A 27,193-nucleotide genomic window follows, 5' to 3' on the forward strand; every position below is an offset into this window, starting at 1 on the left:
GCTTTAAAAAAACAAACCTAAGAAAACCCAAGGGACCCCATTAAAGTTACTCATGAATGTTGTCATCTTGGCAAAGCGTAACGCTGAAATGAAATCAATGCTTTAAGAATCCAATTTTAGTGCTTTGCCCACTAAATTGTAAGGAGACAAATCATACCTGCTGCGGTGTTCATAGCTGCCTTTGCACCGGAACTTGTGGGCTGGGAAAACGGTGAAAATGCCTTCTTCTGAGCTGAAATACTGCCATTTAATTCCTGGGTTGGACTTCAGATTATCAGCAAGAACTGAAGGTTACAGAGGAAAAACGAAAAACAAAGAGTTACAAAGGGAGGTCAAACTTGGAGGTATGTTTATGCAAGGCCTCTCTCATATGTGCTTGGAGAATAATAACCAAAGTCCCAAGACCAACTACAAGTAGCTCTATTTGAGGACTGATAGATCTTCACGTCTGATTTGCAAACAGTTAAAGTCTTTTGGAAACTTAACACTGGACTTGACAGATTTTGTTTAATATGTGATGACAATTCCTGATTCTCTGAAGTATAGCTGCAACCCAAGAAGCCAAGGCAGGAGCAAGGAAGGAAGAGATTAAGCAATTATATATAATATGTATACATACGTACATTTACATGTAATGATAAACACATTGTCCACATAGTTTTCATAAAGAAAAAACCCTAATGTTAAAAAAAATCATGTGTTCTTTATACTGAAATAACTCCAAAACATTAAGTAGGTTTGCTGCTTACAGCTCTGTAACCCAATCTGTTAACATTACCTATTCTGACATCTGTTTAAAAATTTCTATATGAACATTTAGCAAAAATAGTTTTACATGCAAATGTGGTTCAAGGAAAAACTCACCATTACGGAAATAGTCAAAAAGGTTAAAAAAAAAAAGCATTTTTCCTCTTTGTTCATTGTGCTCTCCTGTTTGTGTAAGGGTAGATAGGTTCAGCTCCCACTCTTGGGACTCAGGAATTTCCCCAAGTTTCTCATTATCCCTGTGCCATCATTAGCAAGGCTGTGGGCCCCTCATGTATTGCTTGTTAGGGGAAATAGCCACTTTTCAGGGAAAACACAGCATCTTCCCTCAAACAGTTATGCTGCGGCCACACAAAAGCGCTACCTGGTGGGTGGTGGCTCCATGCTGGTTCCACCCATCCCCACTGTGAGCATCTCCACCAGGTTCCCATTTTCAAGATCATAAAATTCAGAAAGAACGATAATAACAGTTCTTAGCAACTATATCGCAACTTTCCTCCAAGTCTCTCAGAAAGTCTTCTGTGGCAGGTGATTATTAGTTACTCATTGCATGGACAAAAAGTGAAGAACAAAGAAGGTAGACGACATGTTCCCAAGTTGTGCAGTCAAGCAGGAACTGAGCTCAGAATATAACCGTAGGGTACAGATCTCAAACCTTCCTGAAGTTTATGGGCCACATTAATTCTCTTTAAAATGTGCTTACTCTCCTATTAAAATAATCTTTAAGGAAGCACTACTTAACACTAACAATAAAAGTCTTTCAAAAGATATAGCTTAGTGATAGTAACAAAACTGACTACATCAGTAAAAAACACAAAACACCACCAAAACCAGCAAGCCCAGGGCCGAGACTGCACTAATAACTTATAAAGATATTTAATACACCAAGCTAAACCAACCAAATGTATGGATATTACAGAAATCCCAAGCACTCAGAGCCCAGGTTGTGACAATTGTGTTTGAATCACCCGAGGCAGAGGCAGCATTGGGATTTCTGCCTCATAGTGCAATGGAAACGTCCTAGCTGCAACCCAGCGTGTGCACCTCGACTGCTCTCCCTGCAAGCCTGGCGAGATGAAGGGATCAGTGCCCATCCCATGCATTTGCCAGCTTTGCCACACCAGTAACATTAGGCAGCCGTAGGCTTGCTGGGTCCCTTAAAGCAAGAGGAAAAACGATCCCAGGAGAGAGGGAACGGAAAGTCATTAGCATGGGAGGCACAAACCCTCGCATCACCACAGCAGTAACAGGATTATATTCCACTTGGGGCAAATCACCATCTCTGCTTGCAGCAAACTGAAAATAAAAACTTGAGTATTTGAATTCTTTAGTTTTTACTTAATAAATGGATCATATCAGCTTAAAATGCATTTAAAAAAAAAAAAAGTATTTTCTTGCCATTTCTCCTTTCATGTTCTTTGATTATAAAACTTGCCAGAACTGGCAGACGGCAGCTCTGATTTACAGTGCTTCACCTTTTGCTGAGCATTTACTTTTGGTATTTCCCTTAGGATTGACACTGAAAATAGGCCAGACATTTTCATCTCCCAAATCTCAGTCATTATCAAATATGCCAATATTTGGGTTGGAAATCACTGCAAGGCACATTTCAAACCTTAGCCAGACATTCTATGACAAAATACCCAAGTAGAGTACAGTTTAAGTTCAACATCCTCAACAGTTTAGCACTTTCTCAAGTTTCCCAGACTGGCTGCAGCCACGATGTTCTCTCCACATTCAGCTCAGCATAAATACCCTGTAAAAACCACTATCTTGGGGGTTTTTATCCCCCCTTTTGCCATGGTTTTTTTACATTTCCACAGTGCCTAGAAGTCCCAGTAGAAGTCCTGGCTGCACCTTGCTGGACTCTGTACTAAGATGCAGCTTTGCACAATTGTGGCTTTGAAGAATTTGGACAAGATGAGGAGGAGGACCGAGGAAGAAATGAGAGCAAGACATGAAACGGTTGATGAGGGTTTTCCCAGTGCGTTAATGACCGAGTCGGGGACCAGAACTACACTCTGTTCACACCTCTCACTTTCTTATCCTTCTCCAAAAAATACCAATTCAACCCCAACAAGGATGTCAAAGCTTGCATCTCCCTCTCCTCTGTGCATAGGTAAAATCAACCTGGTTATACTCTTGGGAGCAGGAATCTTTTTCTCAGGAATTTTCACACTTTCAAAGAAACTTTTGTTTGTTTCACTCAAGTTCCCCCTCAATTTCTCTTAAGTCCTTGTTTTGGTTTTACACCTGATATGATACCAATTTAGCAGCGCCATTTCTGATTTGTACAAAGAGCAGGTTTCTTTGGTCATGGACAATGGTTTCTGTGTCCCTGTGTAGCAGGGACACAAAGCAATGTGAAATTTTAATATTGCCAAATTTAGGCACCACGGAAAACTTTAGGCGAAAGTAAGTTTTAATTAAAAACAAAATAAACCTAACCCCACAGAGTTTCTAGCTTTTATAGCTAGGACTACCAGAAATTCCTCTCCTCATCCCCCTTCAAAGCACCCATCCTCTTTTCCTCTCTGAAATCTTGTCTGGTAAAACCCAGATTCATTTCTGAACTCACTGAGGGTTTGGCAGCCTGACCCTTCAGAGAAGGTGCAGCACCGGTGCTCACAGCCCACACAAGCTCTCCTGCGTAGGAGCATGTTGCACGGCCACAGCTGTGGGAATCCAGGAAAGTATCTGATAACCCTTTATTAAGCTGCAGAGAGAAGCCTGGAAAAAAATCCTTTAAAAGTATCAAAACCTTGGAAGGAAAAAAAAAAAAAAAATCATAACTACTTAAATTTTTTTTTTAAACAACACTGTCTTTCAGCAGTGTATGACAATCAACATTATCCATTCTACTGCAATACAAAAAACTTGGAAAAAGCTAATACAATTACACTTTGACATAAATAAGGTCATCAAAGTCCAGGCACACCACTACTACTGCTGAACTGCTGCTTCACGTGATTGCACTGCCTCGCAGGCAGGGAAGGAGAAGAGAGTATCAAACATTTAAATCCTTCTTTTTATGTCTAGCCACCAGGATTTCATAGTTCTGGGTGTGAAGTATGGCAAATGTTTTGTATAAAAAGGCTGAATTTCTGTATTTAAGTTTTTTATATGGGTTACAGAACTTGAAAAATGTCTTTTCAAATCAGACGTGAACACTCAGTTAAAGCCTGGATGAAATAACTTGTCCAGTTTAATTTCACCAACAGCATTAAAATAAAGGAGTTTACAATTAAAAGGGTTTTCTTTTTAATCATTGCTATATTAAAGATAAACTTCTCATTTCCACAAGGCCATGATTTGTATTTATTTCCCCATAGGAGTATCTGGATTTAAAAGTATTCGTTGTCCCCATAAAACAATTGTTTTTGAACCTCAAACAAACTCCTTACAGACTTGGTGCCTCTCTCTGCTATTCCTCCTTTTCACAAAGTTCTGCTCATGTTTTCTTTCAGCTAGTATGTTAGTTCAATAATGCCTTCCCCAGAGACTACCAATTTTATCGTAACTCTTTGCCTTCCCCCCCTCCTCCCGCTTTTTCCTGACCACAGTAGACAATCTCCCAGCAGATAAGCCATGGCTGAAAAATACATACCTTTTCTCTTTAAATGCACTTTTATTTTCCATCCGCTAAAGCTGTAAGAACGCCCTGCAGATGTTTCCTCGTTTCTTGGTCCCTGCCAGGACACCCAGCAGATGCTCTTTTTTAGCCTAACCTCACTTACCCCAAACTTTCCACTCCCTCAGTTGCTTGCCTGTACTTTATTCTCACCTTCTCCTTCCAGCAAAGCCAGCCTCTGGACAGGTTACACAATCAGACGACCCCAACAAAAAACATACTGTAAGGTGAGCTGCCTGTCTAGCTTATAGCTAAAGGCTAAATTTGACAAAACTACACCCCTGACAGCACTAGCAGAAATGTGTGCAGGGCATCTCACTGGTACTCACTTTCTAGGCATCCGTATGCTTGACCAAGACCTGTGGTTCCCATTTTAACTCAAAAGCAATTTACTTTTCATTTTCTGGTCAGGTTCAAGTCATTTTTCTAAGTACAAGAAGGTACCCATCTCCCTGTTCTAACACAAATCACAAAGTACTTTGCATTACTGAGTACATGTAAAGATTTTGCCTTTCTAAAATGAACATCACCATTAAATAAAGATCTAGCCTTGATATGATGCTACTTGGAGGAAGCTAAGAGTTCAAGTCTTATACATGCAGAAATCTTAGTGGTATCCCTTAATTCCAGGCACAGACTGGGGATATAAATGGCCAACTGGGAGCTGCCCATGAGCTAGCATTGCCAAGTCACTCCGAAACCTCTTTTCCCTCCACTTACAATGCAGCACTATCTGACCCCAAATTCAGCTGCAGACAGAAAAAGTTGGAAAGTATTAACATGAGAGTATTTGAAATGATCATTCTCTCTAATTATAAATATCTCACAAGGCAAAAAGGACTTTTAGAAAGCAAGCCCTATGTGATAGTTTATAAAACTTCAAAGGGAATGCGATATGATAACACTTAGCACTTCTAGATACCACTTTACATCTTCAAAGCATAGTCAAATCATTAACTAATTAATCTTCAAAGAACAGCACAAACAGTCAGTGGGAAAAAAAAAAAGGAACTACTGAACATAATTGCTCATTATAAAAGAGTTTCTTACAGTCCTCCTCTTTAGCATTACATTTATTGAGCTGCAGACGTCACGGTTCTCACCCAGCAAAAAAAGTTTAATTTTCTACATACTGCAGTTCTTCTCTGACAAGTACCTCCATTAAAAATAACCATCATGAAGACACTTTAGTGTTCCCCAGAAACAGCAGCAGAAAGAAAATATGTTTATTTTACAAGTAAAGACATTGTCTAACTCTCCAGACCTACAAATCTGATCCAGGATTTTGAGTCAAACTATATTATGGGTCACGTGTTTTCACCAGAAATAAAAGGCTCTGCAGCTCAAACCCAATTAAAATTCTGCTGATGGCATGAGCCAGGATGGAGCCCAGCTCACTCACTGGGAGCTCTTTTGACTCTGAAGGGCAAAGAAGTAAAAAACCTTTCATTTTAAGGAATGAGCCCAGCTTCTTTGATTAGAAGGATTTGGAGGGGGGCCGGGTATTAGCTCATCTGCTCAAATACTTCCCAACTATTTTAACTCACCCGAGCTATCAGTTAAAAGTATAGCAATGTAAGGAACATGACCAAGGCACTCCACGTTTTAAATGATCAACACCTCGAATAAGGCACAGACAAAATTTATTGACTGACTTGGCACCATCTCTGCATATTGCCAGGGAAGAGTACTCTGCTAAAAATGCCTGACTTGAAAGAAATTTCGGCGCTTTGAAGGATGAGAAGGAGAAAGATTTACTGGTTCCTTGTTTATTCAAAAAGAAAAAAACCGAAGGAATCTGATAACATAATGCACTGGCTCTGGGTAAGATTTTGTCGTCTAATAAATAAAGGACTATTCATACCAGTGAGGACAGATCTCTTCATCTAACTAACTGAAGCCTGTGATTCCATCTGAAGAATAAAGACTCTCTCTTTATCTATTTTGTAGTAATGGCCAAAAGCAATCCAAATGGAAAACTCAAGATAAAGCAAAACCTTTTCACGACATTAAAAAAGAAATGTCACCTAATATCAAGAAAAAAAAAGTGGCAAAAGCATTATTTTTTAAGGGTTGAGAAGAGAGACACATACATCTATTTCTTTCTTCTTCTTTCCTTCCCCAAGATTGTTTATTTTCTCTTTATATTATAAAAATCCAATAGAAAACTGCAAAAAAAATTCTTTATTTTTGAAAGTTTCATGAGCTACACTTACCCTTCTTAACACATTGTTCAGACTAGAAGCTGAGATTGTTGTCTGCACCGAGGGCTCTCCCAGGCTCTGCTCCTGTGGCTTGCCCGGAGTCTGTGGTGCAAATTCCATTCCCTTCCAACACCTACAACTTCGCCACTCTGATCCCACTTTCTTACGCTGTGCACAGAGCAGGCCAAGATTAACATTTAAAGAATTGAGATCGATGCCGAACACAGCAGAGCTTAAATTTATGTTTTGCCGAGAGCTTTTTATAGGTCGGATTATTTAAACTGCAAAACTCATGCTAGAAAAGAGATACTCATGGGAATTTTTTTTTACATTAAGAATGAAATGACCAACCCATTCGGGAAGACAACCTGGTTGATGGACAGGCCAGGCTGGTTTTGGAAACTGTGGGCAAACTAGAGAAGAGTACGGGAGGTCCTGTTTCTGGGCTGAAGGAGCAGAGGGCTTTTAAACCCTTTCTCTAGGAGGCTGATGCACTTGGGGTCCTCCCCATCACACTGCATCCAGTGGGAAAGACGGTATGACGTGATTTTTGGGAAGCCGTGACTTCCCATCCTGTCTTTAAGTCTAAACAAGCAAAGCAAGGCAGGAGAGAAAAAACACAATCAAAATACCCAGATGTACCAACAACTCTTAGGCTTTTTAGAGCAGAAAAATAATTCAGGCTGAGGTAGAGTCTGAATCCAAAGTGCAACAGATATTCCTCGGTAGCTCTACGTGAGGACACTTACAGGAGAAGTAAGAAAAATATGAGATTAGAGAAACTGTTTTCTTGTTTGATCTTCATCCTCTTTCAAAGGTGGTTTTAGTTTAGAGTAATGAATACACACATATAGATTTATTCAGAAACAGCTCCTGTGCAGACAAAGTGTATCCTCTAAGGCAAGTGGTTTCACAGAACTAGGTCACCGCAGAAATAAGAAAAAAATTAAGAGTTTCGAGAGACAGAGGACACTAAGTAAGTACTTTTAAAAACCATTCCTAACCTGACAGCCATCTTCACAGCTGTAAGGATGCTGGTGCACTGACAGAACTCTGTCCTTCTGACCAAAACTGCTTCCCAGTCTGTTTATATCCCCAGTCTGTCTCAAGCCAACTATTGTCTTAGACCATGAACTCCTTTGGGCAGAGACTGCTTTTTTGGCACAACAGGTCGTGGCCCACGACTACATAAGCGAGAGCTTACAGATACCATCAACACAATACCCTCCACCCGCAAAACAAACACCCAGCCTCCTGCCCCTAAACCTTCCCACATCCAGTTTATTCCAAAACCCAAATATTTCTGCAGCGATACAGGGGACACTGCTTTGGACGTGGGCGATGTCCACCTCCACACCAGCATTATTCTGCTCGACCCTGCTGACAGCAACCCTTCCCTGAAGCCACACCAGCGTCCTGTTCTGTGGCCGGGGTGGTAGAGCTCACATGGTTTAGATGTTCTCAACTGAGGACCAGGAAAGGGAAGGTGGGAACCACCATCTCTCAGTCTTCCAAACACCTTTGCACAAGGAGGCGAGGACTAAGGGTATATCTTGTAGCTCACCTACAGAAAACTTATTTCACTAGGTGTGTACCCAGTATCAACTTTTGTTTCTCAAATAAACCTGTTTCCATCTCATTTTTCTGCATCAATCCACTCTTTCCATTCCACTTCTCTCTTACAGGCGTTTTCACACTAATAAAAAAACTCCCCCCAAAGGCTGTGTTTCTGAGAGCTGCTAACAGGAAAGCCGGAGCAGAGTCTGCTGTCAATAAACCCTGAAGCACTTCCCTGTTCTTACTATCACTCCAATTCCCTCTTCTCTTCTGCTGCCCTTTTCTGCCAATGCCATTTTTTGAAGATACCCCTTTCATCGGGAAGCTTTCAAGCCGGAGGCAAGGGAAGAGGAGGCACTCAAGTCTTACTGTTGAGCCAGGACAGCAAGAAGCTTGAACATGTGCTCACTTTGTTTCTGTGAGAATTCAAACCAGAAATTTAAAAAATGTTTAAGGGAAACTATAGCTTATTTGTTTTCCACCACTCAAGAAGAAGGAATATTTCTTTAATACTTCTTTTACATCCATCTTCTGCAGTAGAAAAAGTGGGTTTTTTACTTAAATAAAAAATATTAAGTGATTCATTCAGTGCTTTGCTTTTGTAACAGTGCTTGAAAACTTGCTTTCAAAAATTATTTTGATTAATCAAGAACTGCATGGGATTTTAAACATTCCTTTAATAAGAGTAAGTTGTTTGCTTGTTTTGTTTTTTTAATAAAGAGATAGCTTATGAGTAAAACAAAGCCCAGCGAATCATAGTAAGTGAACAAAGACTGCCTATCTTTAGGATGGAAAACACTACACCAATTATGGTGATGAGACGTATGTCAGGAAATTAGCTTGTCTGGCCAGCACCTGCATTCAAGATGTGGTATACAGTGGATGGCATGGAAAGGAACTTATGGGGACTGTTCGTTTTGCTTTTAGTTTTTACTTTTTCTTTTTAGATTTCATTAGAAATCCAGAAAGCAAAGCTATAGGAAGGGACACAGTAAGAGAGGCTAGAGAGAAATTTGGGGTTCTTTCATCCTATTTGATGCAAGATATGCAAATGCTCTGTGGATGGTGAGGGTGGAATCGCAGGTCTGCCACTTCATCAGTCAAGTTAAAAATAAATCAGTATTTTATTCCAAAAGACACATGAAAATTAAAATAAATAAAAAAATCTCTCAAATCTGCATTACTTGTCCATTTAAAAAAAAAACAAAACAAAACAACAAACAACCCCCCCCAAAACTTACGCTAAATGAAATCCATAACCAAAGTCTATAATGTTGTCCAATTTACAACACTAAGGCATCGTAAAATGTTGAAAAGTAAGATGGAACAGCTGGACAAAACTATGACTAAAAAACCCTGAAATCCATGTATTAATTCAAAGTTGACTAGGATGCAAAAAAAGAAAACCTTGCTGCACTGGAGGACCAAAAGCTGAATTTTTCAGGGATAAGTCATATGTATTTTGGTTCTAAGCATATTTCTAGCTCTTTAAGTGTGTCAAGCAAATGCACTGACTGTCAAGATGGAAATGCCCTGACAAGACAAAGAAAGGAAATATTTTAGGATGTCCTTATATTTTGTAGGTTTTGCATATCGCTGCGAACACAGCCTCACATTAGCTGAACTCAGTTAAGAAGATCACAGAAACTTCTTTGCATGGCCCCTTCAGTAGCTGACACTACTGATGCCAAAGCAGGCAGGCCTAGGAAGGAAAGTGCCTTGGGAAAAAAAAAAAAAAAAAAAAAGAAATAAAAATTGCATAAACCACAACAAAATTATTCATGGTAGGCTGGAATAAAATCTTCATGACATTTTTATAAAGTACTTAGTCTAAGGGCATTACTTTAGGTATCATCTTTCAATCATGAAATCTCAAATTAAGAGCAGTGTGACAGTTTCAAGGAGAAATAAAAGCTTGTTGCTATGGCAATCAATGCTAATTCTCTATGCCAAGGAAATGTTAAAGTCTAATGGAAAAAAACCAACCCTACAACAGAAGGAAAAAACCTAAAACTATACTACTTACCAGAATTTAAGTCACGTCCAGGATTGAAGGCTCTGCTATTGACGGTGGTAGACAGTCTATCACAGCTAATAGTTCTAGAAACGTTGGTGTTAAAATTTCCATCAAATCTGAAATGACAACAACAGGATTAGCAATCTAACATTATCTATTAAACCTACACAGCATTTACAATGGAAACGTATATTTTTGAAATTTCAATGAAAAATAATCATTCTGGAAACTCCAGCATTATACATATTTTAAGGGTCCAGAAAAAATTGTGAAACCCAAAACTAGCAGGGATAAGCTCATCACGGCTGGATTGCATCTGCTCTCTAAAATGATATGTTGCATTTTCCTCCACAATATTCCTTGAAAGACAGGATCATAAGAGAGTGTACTCTTTCATCTAGATTTAAACAGTAGAGGTTCCAGCTTGGGAAATGTGGCATCCAGGCACGCCATCAGAAAGTGTCTCCTCCTGTTGTTGAACCAAACTTTTTCTTTCACCAGTACTATTGTTTCGTCTTTCACTTTTAAAAAAATTATTCCAAGTGTCTTGCATGAAGAAGATTTCCTCTTTATGTCTTTACAAAAATGATCTAATAGAGCAATTGTAAACTTGTTTTCTGTACCAAAACTTGAGGATTTACATTGCAACTAGCAGAAGGAACTTGACAGTCTGAAGTTTTGTTACATTTTGGTTAGGTTAAATAATTCAAATAGATTCATAACTCTAATGCAAAAAGTATTTTAGTGCATAGTTCTAATGATGATAAAATATAATTAAACCAATGCCTTAAAATTTAAATAAAAAGGGTTTTTTAAAGGGTTATAAATAACCGGAAACACTTCTGAAGCTTTCAAGGACTTAAATGCAGTTTTGTATCATTTACATAGGCCAATTTTATTTATTAACATTTTTGTGACCTTGAACATTTTGATGACATTTGACTTACGGGCTGGTTATTCTACTGCTTCAAAAACCTATTTACTTCCTATCAAAGAATTTTTCTACCATCAACCTATTCCTAAGAAATTACAACAAACTGCAAGTGAGGTCTAACATCCCATTCTGGACAAAGAGCCTTAACTAGCCTTTCTGGCATGAAAGCTGATAGGAAACAAGTCTTGGAGAGAAACTGGGCAGACTAGGGTTTTGTTCAATACTGTCAAGACTAAAACAGCAAATTACACAAAAAACAGCTACATCAAAAGATACTGACCAACTTAATATTAACGGCACATCAATCACTGGCTTACATCTATATACCACTCACCCAGTGCCATTCTAATGCTTTCCATTTAGCTCAATGCACATTATATTTGTGCTTAAGGTTCTTTATTTAGTTGCTTATTGTCAACTGCACTTAATTGCTTAAACTGATGTTACATTTTTTTCATACACACACATATATGTACACATACCAACACACCCACATACATATGCTATCACATAGTGGAGGCCCAAAATACTGCAAGCAGAAGTGGTATGAAAAACAAGTACCATTCTTCTGGTTGAAGATTTTAAGAACTTGAAATCCAGTAAATTACAACTACTTCAACAAATATGGTGCCCAGTAAGAATGGAAAGACGCTGATTTTCTGGTTCTGTCCTTACAGAGTGCTTGCTGTAAGGGCTGGGATTCGTAGACACAAACAGACAATAAAACAATGCAGTTCTAAATCATCCCCTTAAAACAACAATTAGCAGAAACAAAAACCACACGCAGATGGAATTAGTTACCACAAGGAAATTTCAAGTTATGACCACAGGAAGCAAGTCTCTTTAAGCAAGCTAAAACTCTCCTAATCCAATATATTTTCTTTCAGCCCAATTCAAAATAATTTCATCCTACGGGGAGGTAGCTGCAGCTGCCCCAAGCCAGCCAGATGCAGGATTTGCCGAAAGCCTCCATCTCTCTATTTATGGGGTCCTTGGCACAGGGGATGCCGGAGAACCTTTTATGTAGAGAACCTTTTATGACTTAGAAGAGATCTGTGAAAACTAACTAAGGATAAGAAAAATATTTGTTAGTAGGCTTAAGACCATCACTTCTGCAAGCGACTGGATCCACTTTCAGAAATTTTAGCATTACAAAACCAGACAAACGCTCCTGAGAGGAGCGCTGGAGCTCACTGTGAGCAGCACTGCTGTTGCATACACAGGCCACGAGTTTGCCTTTTGTTCATGATTCATGCCAGTATAACCATATTTAAGGTTGGGCTGATTTTTTTTGTTGTTGTTGCTTAAAGCAGAGGTTAACTTCTGTAATTGGTGAAGAGTATAGCATAGCCTTCTCACAAGTTTAGAAATTTGCCTTTCAAGTATAGGAGTAATTTCCTGAGAACTTACATTAAACTCCTTAATGACTTTCTGAATTACAAATAAGTAAAATAGTCTTTTATATAAATGCATAACAAAACCTCAGGCACTGACTTCTTTGGTCTTAACATCGGATTAAATTTTATGATTCTTGTAGAGTCACAAGAAGTCTCATTTTACATAGCGAGAGCTCATCAGACTAGAGGCTCTGTTTGAAGAAGCTCTAATCAAATTGAATTTTTAAATATGCAAAAAGTGATCATGATTGATTACTGCTTAATTTTAATATCTTCACTGCCACCAAGAAATAGCAGTGAAAACAACGTCTCCTTAAACTGGCATGCTTTAAAATTAGTTTAATCTAGATCCATAAACACTACATGCATCTTAAACTAACCGCTATTCTTAAAGGAGATGAATGAAACTACCAGTGAACAGTTAGAGTTACTGAGGTACCAACATTTTTTATCCCTTTTCAAACGTAGACTTAAGGGGGGGGAAGTCACATATATTTGGAAGTAATTAACTGCCCCCCATACACTTTAAAAATTATGTAGAATAAATGCAGTTTAAACATGGCTCTATCAATTTTGGTCAATATTTTTAATATACATATATCAATACTGGGGAAAAAAAAGTATTTTTAAGTTGCAAACCTCCTACCATATAGATGCAAATGTACATGGAGAGTGCAAGTTTTTACATCAGGGAGTCACAGAGCAGTCTGTACACAAATTCTCTCTCTCATCTCTTTACAAATATTTTACATACCTCAGTCTTTTGACACAGTCAGGTTACCTGACATAAACACAAACATTTAACTCCACTTGCCCTCCTCCGTCCCCACCTAACACAGACAATTATGAACTTGCTCATCACTGGAGAAACATCTTTAATTGTGGCAGCTGCTCAACACATCAAAACCACTCAGTGATGAGCAAAGTGAAAAATACTGTATACAGTGGGAACAAGAACAGGCAGCTAAATTCCTTGCTCTACAAAAAGTACTGTGGATTCCTTATTGGACGCAGATGTTCGGTGCTTTTGGTATTTTACACAAAACAGCATGATCAACAGCACTCCATCAGCGCTGGTGTTTTGATTCAAGACTCAGATAGAGGCAAAGAGCTTTTGATGATCTTCTGCATTATCCTCGCTCTTCATGGCGAGGAAGAGAGAGAGAGAAACGGACGGACAGACAGAAAGGTCTCCTGCCCTCTTGATCAGACTCCCCCACCATCAGGTTGTAAGCATCCCTTTCTGATCTATGTCAGACACCGAAAGCAGCCAAACCGTGATGGCGTGGAGCTCTGCATGGGCTCACCCACTCTGCCGGGAGCTACCTGTCGAAATTATTGGCAACCTGCTCTCTGAAAACTCCCCAAAGTCCTCTCCATTGAGGAAAAGGCTTGACATTTCACAGGAACATAGTTCTCGGATCAAGGCTGTGGCTTTTCCTATCCCCATTAAAATATAACCACTTCAAAAAATTACAGCTCCTACCAAGCAAGCAAAAACGTTGTTGATTTTTTTGTTGGCTAAAGAATCTCAGGACTAAGATCGATTGATGAAGGATGGGTTTCACAGAAAGCGTGTTTATCTTTGGGCAAAACCAGACGGAGAAGAGCTAGAGGCTGCAAATTAAACATCTCCATGCTAAAGAAATATTTCCAAGGAATACTAAAGAATAAACTCTTAGGGAAAAATAATGACTTTTCAGGATGTTGGCTAATTGTCCCAGTGCTCCCATCAAAATCTATTAGTGATGGCAACAGGATACCTTGTTAGCAACTAACATTATTCATGTCTCAGAACACAGGCAGTAAACGCTGGGGTTTAATTCAAAATCATCTGGAATCTTCCTCTGCTCTGATTTTATTTTATGCCAAAAGTCACCATTTACACTCACTCAAAGTGACGTGTGCATCCTGACATGCAGTTCTCACACTACCTAAACTACTCACTTGAAATTACCCAGCAGAGAAGTTGTTTGTATCTTGATTCAAAATGTTAAGTGTATTGTTACATCACTTCTTCGTGCACACAAAGCTGCCAAACTGAATTTTAGGTCTCTTAGTCATGATAGATATTAACATGGGGTTTCAAGCAGACAAACACCAGGTCTAATTCTGGCATTCCTTCTAGAAAGGCAAAAATAAAGTTATCACCCTCAACTGCCCCGCCACGGGCGCTCTCCTGCAGCCCCAAACTGATCGTCACAGGGCAAGGGGATCAGTGTTTCAGCTATAAACACCCCTATTTACGTTGCACTTTTTACTGGAGCATGTTGAAGCACTTTAATGCAAAAATCAACAAAGTCCCTCAGCTTTTCTCAGTAAGCAAGTATTAAGTTACCCATCAGGAAAATGAAGACATAGATGCCTAAATAATCTGCAGCAGAGCTGGAAAAGGAAAGCAAAAAATTACTGCAGCCCAGCCCACCCCTCCTTTCTCTTGCTACAGCACACAAGTAGCAAAAAGAGAATACAGTTAATGGGAAAATGATATAAATAAAATATGCAGAAGAAGAATTGTTTTAAACCCCACAAATTAAAGACCAGCCCTCAGACAGACCTGTCATCCTAGAGCAAGGACTGCTCCAGACTGAGGTATGTGGGATATCTACTTCAAATCTCTTTTCAGGTGCAGTTTGCCTTAAAACTGACTTTTTACACCTTGCAATGGAGTGTATTTTTAAAGCATGACTGGTTCCATGATACAAGGACCTTGCGAAGAGACCAGCTCCCATCGCAAATGTACGTCCTCAGAAAACCAAGACCAGAAACTGGGCAAAGGCAGTACTGTGGCAAATTTACACTGTGATATTTGTGATCATTTTAATTACACTGGAGAATTTTCCATGTGCTTCTTTTGGCTGCATCCAAGTCGTTTTAATTAAGAATGCACTATTAACCTATTTGGCAATCATTTCACCATTAAAGCAATAATTAAAACTAAAGCCTCAACAGTGCCATGTGGCATTTACAGTAAATGCCTATATTCTTGGCTGTAACTACTGGTTTTACCTTTCCTACGATGTATTTATACCTTGCATGTTTTCCACACAAGTTTCAAACCATACAATTCTTCCCATCATTTGCTTTGGAAGAAGTTAAAAACCCCAAAACGTTAATATTTTAAGATTTGCAGACAAGCATTGATCACCACCCTTTCTCTGCACAAAGGCGACTTAATTTTTACCAGTGTCTCCCACTTTTGCCAGCAGCAAGACTACAAGGCAGATGATAACATCAGTGGCTGACCAAGGTCTCCTCTGAGATTTGGCCCAAAATGTCCTAGGTGGTAACACCAGCGCCAACGCTCAGAAAGTCCTCCAAAATCCTTACCACGAAACCTGTATTTAGATGCAATTAGTTTTTGTACTTACTTAAATGAGAGCAAAAGACATTGGCTGAAATTCACTTTCAAGACAGCCCCACTCACCCCATCCCATCCCCCTTTCCTTGCCTCTCTCTAAAAAGCCCTTCCTTCTGGATTCACTTTAATGAACAACTGATCGAAACCGCATCCCGAGGGAGCAAACAGAGCTGCAACTCCCACTTTGATCTCTTCCCCATGGAGAAACGCACTCCCTGCCTAGCTTGCAAGATGTTCATTTGATTGACGTTTGCTCTGATGTGCGAACTGCTTTGAACTTCAGACATTAAATTCCCATCAGGCTGCACTCATTTTTATTCTCCTTCAACAGGATTTACAAGCAGGAGATCAGCAAGTGTAGAAGATAAAATAAATTTGCAGAAGCTTTGAATCTTACATCAAAACAGTGCTCAAGTGAATTCCAATTGGATTTTGTTCGGCCTGAATTTACAGTGTAAATCAACCTCTTTTGTACAGTTTCAGTTTAGGGAAAAATGAGGGAGCTGCATATAAAAATGACACTTGAGCAGCTACTGAGGGGTTCTCGTTGTTTTAAGATTCATTTCTTTCCCCCCCTTTCCGTTCATACAAATTTAAAGCTGATTTTAGTATGGAAATGAAATTACTTAAGTTCACTGAAAATTCAGCATTTCCTTTGACATTCACAACTAGGCATGTTTTCTTGATTGTAAGGCAAGATTTTAACTCATATTTTACATACTTAAATAAATACTTCAATATATGGTTCCCACTGCATCTAAACAGAATGCTGGAAAACAATGTTTTTATGAATAAATTCAACAACAAAAAAAAGCTACTGATGATCCAGTTAACCAGTTTCTTCTGGCAAGGCACAGAAGTTGTTCCAATTATTTCAACTACTGCTTGAAAAGTCAAAGTATACTTGCTCTCAGATGTAAAGAAAGTGTATTATTGGAAGGAGGACTGCAAGCCAGTAACACAAACTATTCCAAAACCCACTTTTTCACGAGGAACTTGGCCACATTTACAAAGTAAAAGCAACAGTCAAAGAGAGCAATTTCCTTAGTACCTGCTACAGTTTATGGACAAAACAAGGTCATGCCAAGACTAGCACTATGCATGCTCCCTACATTTTCTAGGAACCCACATGCATTACTGTAGTCTGATACTCTGCAAGAACAGCAAATACATCCTAAATTTCATTTAGTGTAGCCCACCCACTTCTCCTTTGGAAGTGCAGCTCTTCAGATATTGCAGCAACTGAAGGAACTGAATGGGATTCCCGTTATCTCCCACTTAACTGCTCCAGAGAGGAAAGATAAACACAGAAAGAGCTGCGATAAAATTGAGCTGCATTAGCAAATATTTAACCATCTGTTTAAAAAAGAAAAAAAACAGGCCACTTCTGAAGGCGGTATCACAGTCAGGGAGTAAATCATTTTCAAAAATAGGTTTGTAAACTTATTCAAACAGCTCTATTAATGTTTGTAATGCAACACTGCCAAGTGGTATGTTTTACCAACAAATATTTCTCCATTCCATCTCCTTTCACAAATTTAGATAAATACATTCCCTAAGCTCTTATCAGCATAGTTAAATAAAGAACAAAAATAGATTTCCAGCCACCTTGAAACACATATGTTAGCAGCAGAAGCAAGAGCATTAATGAACAGCAATGCACCTCTAAATGTATGGTTTTTGGAGACCTGTGACAACCTTCCATAAAACCAGCAGTGAAATTTGTTTCTGTCCTCCAGGGTAGAAGCAAAGAGAAAGGGGGATGTTTCCACCAGCGCATGTGTGTATTCATGTCCTGTCTGCAGATGTAGGGTTATCGGGGGACCACAGTCGGCCACGCCACCCCTCACAGCAGCAAGGCACCATGCCGGGTGGCTTCCCGGCGCTGCGACTCTGCCCTTCTCTCCCCGCTCAGGTCCCAGTCACAGGCAACTCAAGGAAACCGTTTCCTACCTTCTCTCACAGACATCCGAGGACATGAAATGCTGTAGCACATCAGAGCATGATGATTCTTAAAACTGGGCAGGAGAGGAGGAGGATCGAGACTGGGTTAGGGAAGATTTTTTTGTCTCCCTTTAAAAGCATCATCTCTGTTATTTTGTTGGAAAAGCTGCAGAGGCAGCTGCGTGTTTCCTCACAAATGCATCTGAATAAGAAGTTACAGTCTCTTTCTTTTTGGAAGGTAATCTTACTGCAGATATGCAGGGCTTTGCTATGTCGAGAAAACCACTGGAGTGTACTCTATGGCACCAATTCTGTAAAGTACGTACTTGCAACTGCATCTTCACATGTACTTACCGTGCGAATGTAACTTTAACTTACCTGGCAAAACTGGAACTATATAGGGCTACTTCTGAAAATCTCCTACAAGAGCCAGCTAGCATCAATCACAGCTTCTCCTGAAAAAGGCATTTTGTATACCAGGTAGATGACGAATACTCAAACATTACACACATTATCAGACTTACTCTTTCTTTTTGTGCAGAAAGAGTTTGATTTTCTGTCATTTGCAAATATTCAATATAAAACACCTATTTGATCTACATATTGCCATCCAGTCCAACACCATCTTTATGAAGAAAGCTATTTCAGTTGTCATTCACAAGTCAGATCACGCAGACCTGCAAAGTTACAACCCCACGCAAAGCTAATGCTTCCAAACCTGCTTCCCGAAACTCATTTCTTAAGCCCCTATTTAGACACTTTTCACAACTGACAGATATCCCATAAGTTCCCACTGAAGGTGCAGGGAAGCTGCAGGTGCTCAGTACTTCTGATAAATAAACACTGTTTACTCTTTCCCCAACCCTCTTGCTGACACTCTGCTATAGCCCCATCTGCACCCCACGCACATCAGGCCATTTCAGTTCCAAGACTTCCTAAAGACCTACCGAGGGCCTTCTCGGGAACGAAGCATCTCAGGCATGACAAACAGGAGACAACGTCTTCTACACAAAGGTATTTATCCTCTTAAGAAGGACGATACTTTAATTAAAACATTGTCTTGTAAATAACCACCCAATTCAATCATGATAGGGAATGTCTGGAGACAGCATGAAATCTGTTTCTCATGGCTTCTTCAGCAGCCTTTATTAGTGAGGAAATACAAAGCCTTATTTTTCCAGCAGGGATTGCGTCAAGGATTAGAAGATGCATGTAACCTGACATCCATTTTCCTTATCTCCCATCAGTTTACCCATCCATTTTGCTAAGAGCCCAGAGCACTTTATCCGTATTAACTCTGTCTGGTTGGAGCAATGCCTCTTCTCAACTGCTACGGGCATTTCCTCGATGCAGCACACAGCCCTGGGAAGAGGAGCAAGTCTCCAGGCTCCGACCTCACGGACACAAATATAGCCCGGATGGTAGGGCAGATACCGGATCTATGTACCATCCTCTTCTGAGCTTGTCTGAAACCTACGCTCTCTGGTTGCTCTTCTCAACTATTGTCTCTCCCTCCATCGCCATCATGATTTTTTCCATTCCCAAACCTTGAATAAGTAGAACTGAAAACGCAAACAGCTATATCTGAAGCAAGGAACAGCAAAAACTGAAGAAAAACAGATAGCCTGCCCCTGCTCTGATGCTCCAATTTAGCAGTCCACCTCTACTTAGCAGTACTTGCATATATACTTAAGCGTATGATTAATTTCCATTTACACAAGCACATGCTTAAATGCTTTGGTAAACTGGGTGAGCATAAGCGTATGATTAACTGTTTGTTGAATTAAGGCCTATGGAAAAATTCCTTGCCAAAACCGCTCAATAACCACCAACTGCACTGCCTCATCAAGTTGATTTTGCATATTCTCATTTATTTATTTTCACCACTTTCCAGAACAAGGTAGTTCCATTGCACAAACCTACCTTGGTGGGGAGAACAAATATGTGATTGCTAGTACTTACACTAGTTAGGCCAGTATATGTCAGGTACAATATAGCAAACAAAAGCACAGCCAGGCTGTTAATTTTAATTCAGAACTAGTCACTATGGACTGGAATCGCAGTCACATGGAAACTTCCTCATCTGGGCTCTTCACTGTAAAAGCCAACACCACATAATGCCAACAAAATAAATATTGTTTTCCTTGTCATATCTCACTAGTCAATTAAACGAGCAATTTAAATGCCAGGTTCATTTTATATCCCAGTTCGTGCTTTGTTAGTCCTATTTTGTATCATTTATTTCTAGTCACCAGATGTGGTATTCTCACAGTTGCTCTCAAGGAACACGGCAAACTGTCTTCTAAGCCAATGCTCAGATTTTCCAAGATAAATACAAGCAAATACAAGGCCACACAGGGATAATTTTGTTAATGCTAACAACAAATATAAACTAATTAAAGATACCAAGCCATTAAAAAACCCTCAAAATAAATCCTCTCTCTACACAATAGTTTATCATCTCTACTTTACACAGATAGTGTAAATACCTTCCCACATAATTTTTCCAAAACAAACCCACACTTGCTGCATTCCTAAAGCAATGTCACTAAGCTAGACAGTGGTGTAAAAGGCTGACGGAGGAATTGCCTGACAACATGAAGTGCCCTCAGATTTACAAATGTCATCGTGCGTTTAGAGGCTGAACACCATGTGATAAACAACCTTAAATATTGTGGGACAAGCCTTCAAATCTACAAACACCCTAAAGATAATGTGCTTCTGACACTGTTCTTGCACCAAATGTTTACTTGAATAAAGAGGTCACATGACGAAACACCTCCCTACACCAAGAAAGAATACACAGAGTTTAGTAGTTGTAACACAAATATTTCACAACCCTCCTGAAAGAAAAACCATAGCCCTAAGGACACACACATTTTGAAGTTACAATCTAAAGCAAAGTATCTCTTGAAAACAGCAAATAGCACAGACAAATCTGTGTCTTTTTCAGTGTGACCTGTTCTACAGCAGCAGCTAATAAATGCTCTAAACCAAACTATTATAATTATTGTTGCTCTCACTCCAGCCCTCTTCTGCCCAACACTAACACACATCTTTTAAACGTCAAGGATAAGCTGTCACCAGCAAAAGCACACCTAACTTAACTTCTCAAAAGTGCAGGCCTCCTCATAGCTGGACCAAGTTAGTCCAAAAATTAAAGATGGAAGAGTTCAAGCAAATCAGTAGCCTTCAAAATATGATCACAATATCCAGGTGGGAGATAATTTGTGTCTGTGTTTTAAAAATAATTCCTAAATCCACGTTCAAACACTCGTTTGTGTTCCAGTTCCCCAAAATCTGACCATTAAGGTAGGTATCTTAACTTCTAGTATTTTCTGTCAAAAATCTCAGTCTATGTATTTCTCTGGACAAAAAAAACCCCAACTATTGGTGATTTCCGATACACCTGCCTGCAAAGACACTTGCCCCACTGGCCGTTTCCTCCCTTTTAACCAGGCCTAGAGGTGACCAAGAGAGAGAAATGGGGATCCTAACAAGCAAGTAATCTTTTAATTTTTATGGAAAGCTTCTGCTTAAAAAGATAGTTATCTCATTTTGGCATTTCTATTAAAAATTAATCTCTTTTCTGGAGAGGTAGGCAGACGAGGACAGGTTTTGAGGTAGCTGACAATGCTGAGCAGAGGAATGGCATGAGGTGCCCTCCTAGCATTTCAGGAACAACCACCTCCTGCCCGTGTGAACCATTTTACTTTCCCCTTCAGCAGACTTGTGTCAAACTAAGACCTAATAATGCCACCTTGGTTATCAACATTAGCTTTTTTCCCCTGACATTTTTAACCAAAATGGGGAATCTCCCAGAAGGGAGATGCCACAGAGAAAGAAAATGAAAGGAAGAGCAGCAGGCAGGAGAGGCAGAAGGGGGAGAAACAACAACCGAAATGATGGCAGAAACATTTAGACAATTGAGCAATTAACAAAGCACAGTACTGATAACAACTCTGAAGTTAAGTTTCACAAGAAAAACATGTTTTTACATTCTTTCTTTGTATGACTTGCAGACAATTTCCTAAAGACGGCAGTGGTCTGATAAGCCATAGTTCTTCAACCATAAATATTTGATCCGGTCTTGCCGAAGTGCTGTCTGGAAGGTCCTGCAGACTGATAGACCGGTCTGGTAACCACTTAAGCAAATTTAATATTATCAAGCCAAGCAACTAAATAATGAGAATCATATTGTACAGCCTGAATGAGGAGCTCTGCAACTAGAATATTCACCTCTCTGCTTTGCCAGTTGTGACCTCCGGTTTGTTTTTTAAACCACTTACTGTGAAGGATCCTTATGCAAGTCCACCACGGGTAAAGAAATTTCTAAAGGACTTCCAAGCTAAGTAATTTTGGAGGACAAAGTGAAAGGAAATTCATGAAAGTTTGCAGACTAAAAGCAGACCTCTCTTTTTAGTTTTTTATGAAAAATTATGTAATACTGACAAGGGGGTGATAAATCTCCTCATTCCTCCTTCTCTTCACCCCTTGTTTGAAAGGTGTTACTGCTGGCTGGCGGCTCCTGCACGGAGACATCAGAGGGCAAAAAGGTTTTCATCCTCAACTAATTCTTGACTTTTCTACTAACGCTGCCGACAGCCTGGCCATTGAGCACCAGATGTGCCACCATTTCACGTTTGCACCTTGTCCAGTAGGAACTGCACCAAGACCACTAAATCTACGCACAACCCAACAGCAAGGTACCCCTTTCTTTGGAGCCACCTGAGGCTTAACCCTATCAAGATTTCTTACTTTCATGCCAATCAAAACAAACGCAAAACAAGCAAGTGGCCTTTCTCTCCAGACACAGATTCATACCACATATTTGAATGCAGTGAATATTTTAAATCCTTATATAAACAAAGGTTAATGCCATACTTCAGAAAAGATGAAAGCACGCTGCCATTAAGAGAAGAGCTGTCTTACAGAGTTAGATTGCAGAAAGTGCTTTTAATATTTATTATCCAAATTACCTTCCTCTCTCTAAAATGTTTTAAAATCAGACAGATATAAACAATGAAAATATACTCTATAATCAAGGTTTGCTTAAACTGAAAGTTACTCTATATTCTTTTCTAGTGCATGTGGAAGTAAATGTTTAAAATGTTGAGCATTTAAAAGAAATTATTACACTTTTATTGGCAAAAAGTCAGACCTTCTATCATACCTTCCTACAATTAGGAAACCCAAAGAAGTTTCTGCAAATACGCAGCATAATAAAACGTGATTAAAGACAACCAACTGCCTGGATTTAGACTGTTCAAAACTCCTGTATTTAAAAACAAAACAAATTGAAAATGGAACAAATTCTGTTTCCAAGCAATGTACTCAATTTCGGTAAACCTCTGTGTATCAAACAGCATCATGTCAACTTGATTAAACTGTAATGCAGTATTTTTTAGCATGTGATGTACTGACCAACTCGTGATTTTGGTTACTGCACTTCCAAGGAAGGGGGGGGGGGGGAAGTCCCATGACCAGCTTCTGAAGAGTTATTCAGGGTAAGCAGTGTCTCAATGCAAAAACAGTATCTTGGATATAGACAGACTCATTTTGTATAGAAGACTATTCCATGCAATTAAGGGTTGAACAAACTTTTTTCCTTTTTGTTTCATTTTACAACCCATCACAGCTGAGTCCCAGTTCTTGTTTAGAGCTCCTCATTAAACGTGTGCATAGTAGAAATGTAAAAGAATATAAGGACGAGATAAGGAGCACCTTTGGAGTACTGTCTTCCCCCTTTTTCAGAGTTATCAAGAATGGCAGAAAATACAGGCCATTTTGCAAAGAAATCATCTTTTTTCTTCCCATATTAAATGACAGCATAAGTCACTTCAGAATTTAATACTTACTCCATCATAGATGGTGGAATAGTACAGCAGTCTTGGATCGCAGTCAAGGGCGACGTGAGATGAGCAGTATATGATGCTTCCACTACTTGCTTGTTACGATTCACGACATCCAAGTAACGGTTAAATTTCTCACGAATTTTTTTTGCCAACTGAAAAAAAAAAAGAAGAAAGATTAAAATTAAGCCAGTTTCTCTGTATTACCCTGCTCCTTATTAATCAACTTAAATGGAAAGTAAAAACTGCATATGTTAAAGATAATACTTGTCTGCTTTGCTCACTGTACTTCTATTTTGGTGGCTTAAGCACTGTGAAGTCAAGTAATTAATAATATTGGCCACAGAAAGCAGTCTATACAAAAAGATAAAATACATTTACCATCTAGCAATGGGTACTTGAACATAGAGTTTTGCATGTATGAAAAGTGAAATTTCCGTTACATCAAACTTCCCTTTCATTAAGAACTGATACCTGGATGTGACTCTACCAATGCTACTGGCTTACCACTGAAGCTTTCCAACATGATGCTCTTGCAAGGCCTGACAAGGACATGATGGAGACTAAAATAAACAGGCCACAAGTCAATTTAAAGCAGCTCCATAAATGGCTTAAGGAAAGCCCAAATTACAGTTTTACAGAAGACCTCACCTACAGAGAAATCTCTTACTGCTTCAGGAACAAACAGCCAACAGTACATCTGCCAGTGCACTGAATCTGTTTAAGGGAACGAGCTCAGGATCCAGGCAACCCCAAATACTGCCATGCATATTTCTCTGTTCATCAACAGCCTCTTCAGTCAGGTGGATCTGCACAGAAGTATTTCACAACTCCTTTCATGTAGTTCTCCTCATTGCAATTTGGGCAAAATAAGCCATCCCAGTTCTTGCTTTTTTTCTTTGTATCCCCTGCTGCTTTCCTGGGGGGCACCACAGGCTTTTAGCCGAGCATCTTCCGAGTGATCTTCTTCATCAATCTAGCAGCTCACTGTGGCTAGTCTTAAGCTACAGCACTACAAACTTCAACAACAAAATGAAAAATCGGTAATTGACATTATATTATAACAGAAAGAAAATAATGACAACCATCTCGCACAGGTGAAATTCTTCCACAAGCCCTTTGTTGTCAGAGGTCACTCTGATGAAGGCAGCCACTTATAAATCAGGACAAGGTTTAGAGGTTACACTGTTACTTGTAAGAGCAGATGATCATATTTCTCTCCTTTCAGAAAGTGAAAACAAACAGACTGTCATCCCTCCCCAGCAATTCTCAGGCCTTTAAAAAAAATTAGTGTGCCTAACTTTAGAAATGGCAAATTGGGTACTTCAGCCCTTCTCTTTAAATGTTTCTTTTAAAAAAAAAAAAAATCAAGTCTACAAATTTTTGCTAACAAATACTTCTGAGCTCTGCATCGGGGCTTGCTGGTGTGCGATTCAAAGGCATGGTCAAATCATGCAGGCTCATGCAGGCAGAGCCCCGTGCTCTCTCCGTGCCAGGCAGATTCAAAGCAGTTCGAAGGCACACGGTGTTAACAAGGGTAGAGCCTGCTGGGACACATCACAGGCCTACTGAAGCTCCTGTGCTGTCGGATAAGAGCTTGCTTGTGTCTAGTTCATTAGGCACTTCACAATGAGTCTGACTAATGACTTTGCAGGGGAAAATTGGAAGGGAAAATTTGTGGCTGTTATCTGAGCAAACGCGACAGTAAGCACAGTTACTAGGAAGCATCAGGTTTTACAAGAAACATTTACTGAGACTTTTGCTCCTAGTCTTTCATTCAAAGTGAGAAATTAATGAAATGGATCAGCCACGTACAAAATTTGCTCTGGCACATTCGGTATCCTTTTCACACCAACATATCTATTACACTTAATCATCCACCAGATGCATCCTAAATGAAAGAGAATCATCTCTAAGCAATATACGGCCCTGTTGGATACTCAGAAATACTGCATTTTGCGTTTCTGCAAACTTTTTCCAGAGCTGAAGTTAGCTCATTAATTCATAACACTCATCTCTCCTGCTCCCTGTACACACCAAACCCTACGGGGATAATTTAACAGTGCCGCTACATTTGTGTGCTGGGAAACGCAGTCGATTGATTCAGATCCCCTAGACTGACAAATGTCTTTCCTAACTATTAACAGGACATCTCATCATGATTTACTTCGTTATGCGAATAACAAGGCCCACACTGATAACAGCATTGCCTCTGCCTCCATTGTTCCCAGCAAATGCTGCAGCTCAACAACAGGTCTCCTAGGAGCACAGGTTTTAATAAGACCTTGCTCAAATGACTTGCAGAATTATACCTAATTAGCTTTGTAGAATGATTTATTGCCAAGGCACCAGAGGACTACTAATGGTCTCCTCCATGTCAGGCATCCAACACTATTAAATTGTTCCCAGTTGTTAGATAATAAGCTGCTGGGTAGTTCCCTTTCTATTTTCCAGTAAACTTTCTTTTTGTCCAACTGTACTCCTCAAATGTGTCCTTGAGAAGTCTATTCTTCTGGAGGGTCTCAAACATACACAAGCCAAATTTCCTAAATCGAAGCATTTAAGTTTCATGGTTACAAAGTTCCTCTCTCAGTTTGGGCAAATGAAATACTTGTGCTTAAGCACTACATAAACCAGATACTTGAATCTATACACTTCTTTGTTTCCCTACCTGAAACCACAAAAAGGGGAGAGAGCTTAAGTTTGCTGGAAAAAAGGACCATGCGACCATCATTAGCAGTAACAAAACTAACACGGAGCACCACAGCAAAAGGACTCTGTTTGGAATTACTGCTTTTCTCTGATAAATGAATGCTGTACAAGATGAGGTTTCGGTGTTGATGAGTTTTCACCTTCCAGGTTGAACGATAAAAGCACCCCACAGCCTTTGAATTTTACCTTGCTGTGCGGAGTCTGAAGATCTGAGAAATCTGTTTTTCAGAAGAGCCCGTACCTCAGAAGCTGATAAAAAGCAAATGCTTAGTATCTAAACTGCATCTCCCATCGAAAAACCTCTGAACGGCTCAAAGTCATTACATTACTTTTATTAAATAGGATCCAACACTTCAGTCGGGGCAGAGGGTCAAGTGCATGTCAGCAACAAGGGACCTGAAGCCTCCCAGAGCTACACAGACATCTATTCCCTGCCCACGGACAGAAGCACGCTTGGAAGAACTGAGTTTGTCTAATCTGAAGAACCTTAAAAATACTGCCCTCTGATAGCAAGAGAATACTCGCAACAATCAAAACCAGTTTAAAAACAGCTGACTCAAAAAAGTCACCAACGGCAAGATCATCCAAAAGCAATGTTCCATTGCAAATTGATTACAATGAATAAACCATGTTAAGAACCTAAGGGTAACACACCAATCAGCTGAAAAATTACTAAAAACAAATGGTTCCAATTCATCAAATCGAGAAGTATAATCCAGATGAAGCCTAACAAAACTAACTTAATTTTTCTTCCATAGTTGGGTTTCACTGGAGCACAAAAATCCACGACAGTGAACAGGCATTCCAGCTCTCAGTGAT

General features: G+C 39.5%; 1 protein-coding gene across 1 annotated transcript in view; it reads right to left on the reverse strand.

Annotated features, from left to right (window-relative positions):
• CACHD1 (cache domain containing 1) overlaps positions 1-27,193 on the reverse strand; it is a 112,828-nt gene that overhangs the window by 37,794 nt on the left and 47,841 nt on the right. Inside the window, exons 3-5 of the mRNA XM_076340005.1 lie at positions 23,669-23,817; positions 10,184-10,290; positions 158-284 (exon numbers count right to left, since the gene is read on the reverse strand). Coding sequence (XP_076196120.1) covers positions 158-284; positions 10,184-10,290; positions 23,669-23,817 — 383 coding nt within the window. The remainder of the gene's footprint in view (positions 1-157; positions 285-10,183; positions 10,291-23,668; positions 23,818-27,193) is intronic.

This window comes from Aptenodytes patagonicus, chromosome 5, assembly GCF_965638725.1.
Source record: "Aptenodytes patagonicus chromosome 5, bAptPat1.pri.cur, whole genome shotgun sequence".
NCBI lineage: Eukaryota > Metazoa > Chordata > Aves > Sphenisciformes > Spheniscidae > Aptenodytes > Aptenodytes patagonicus.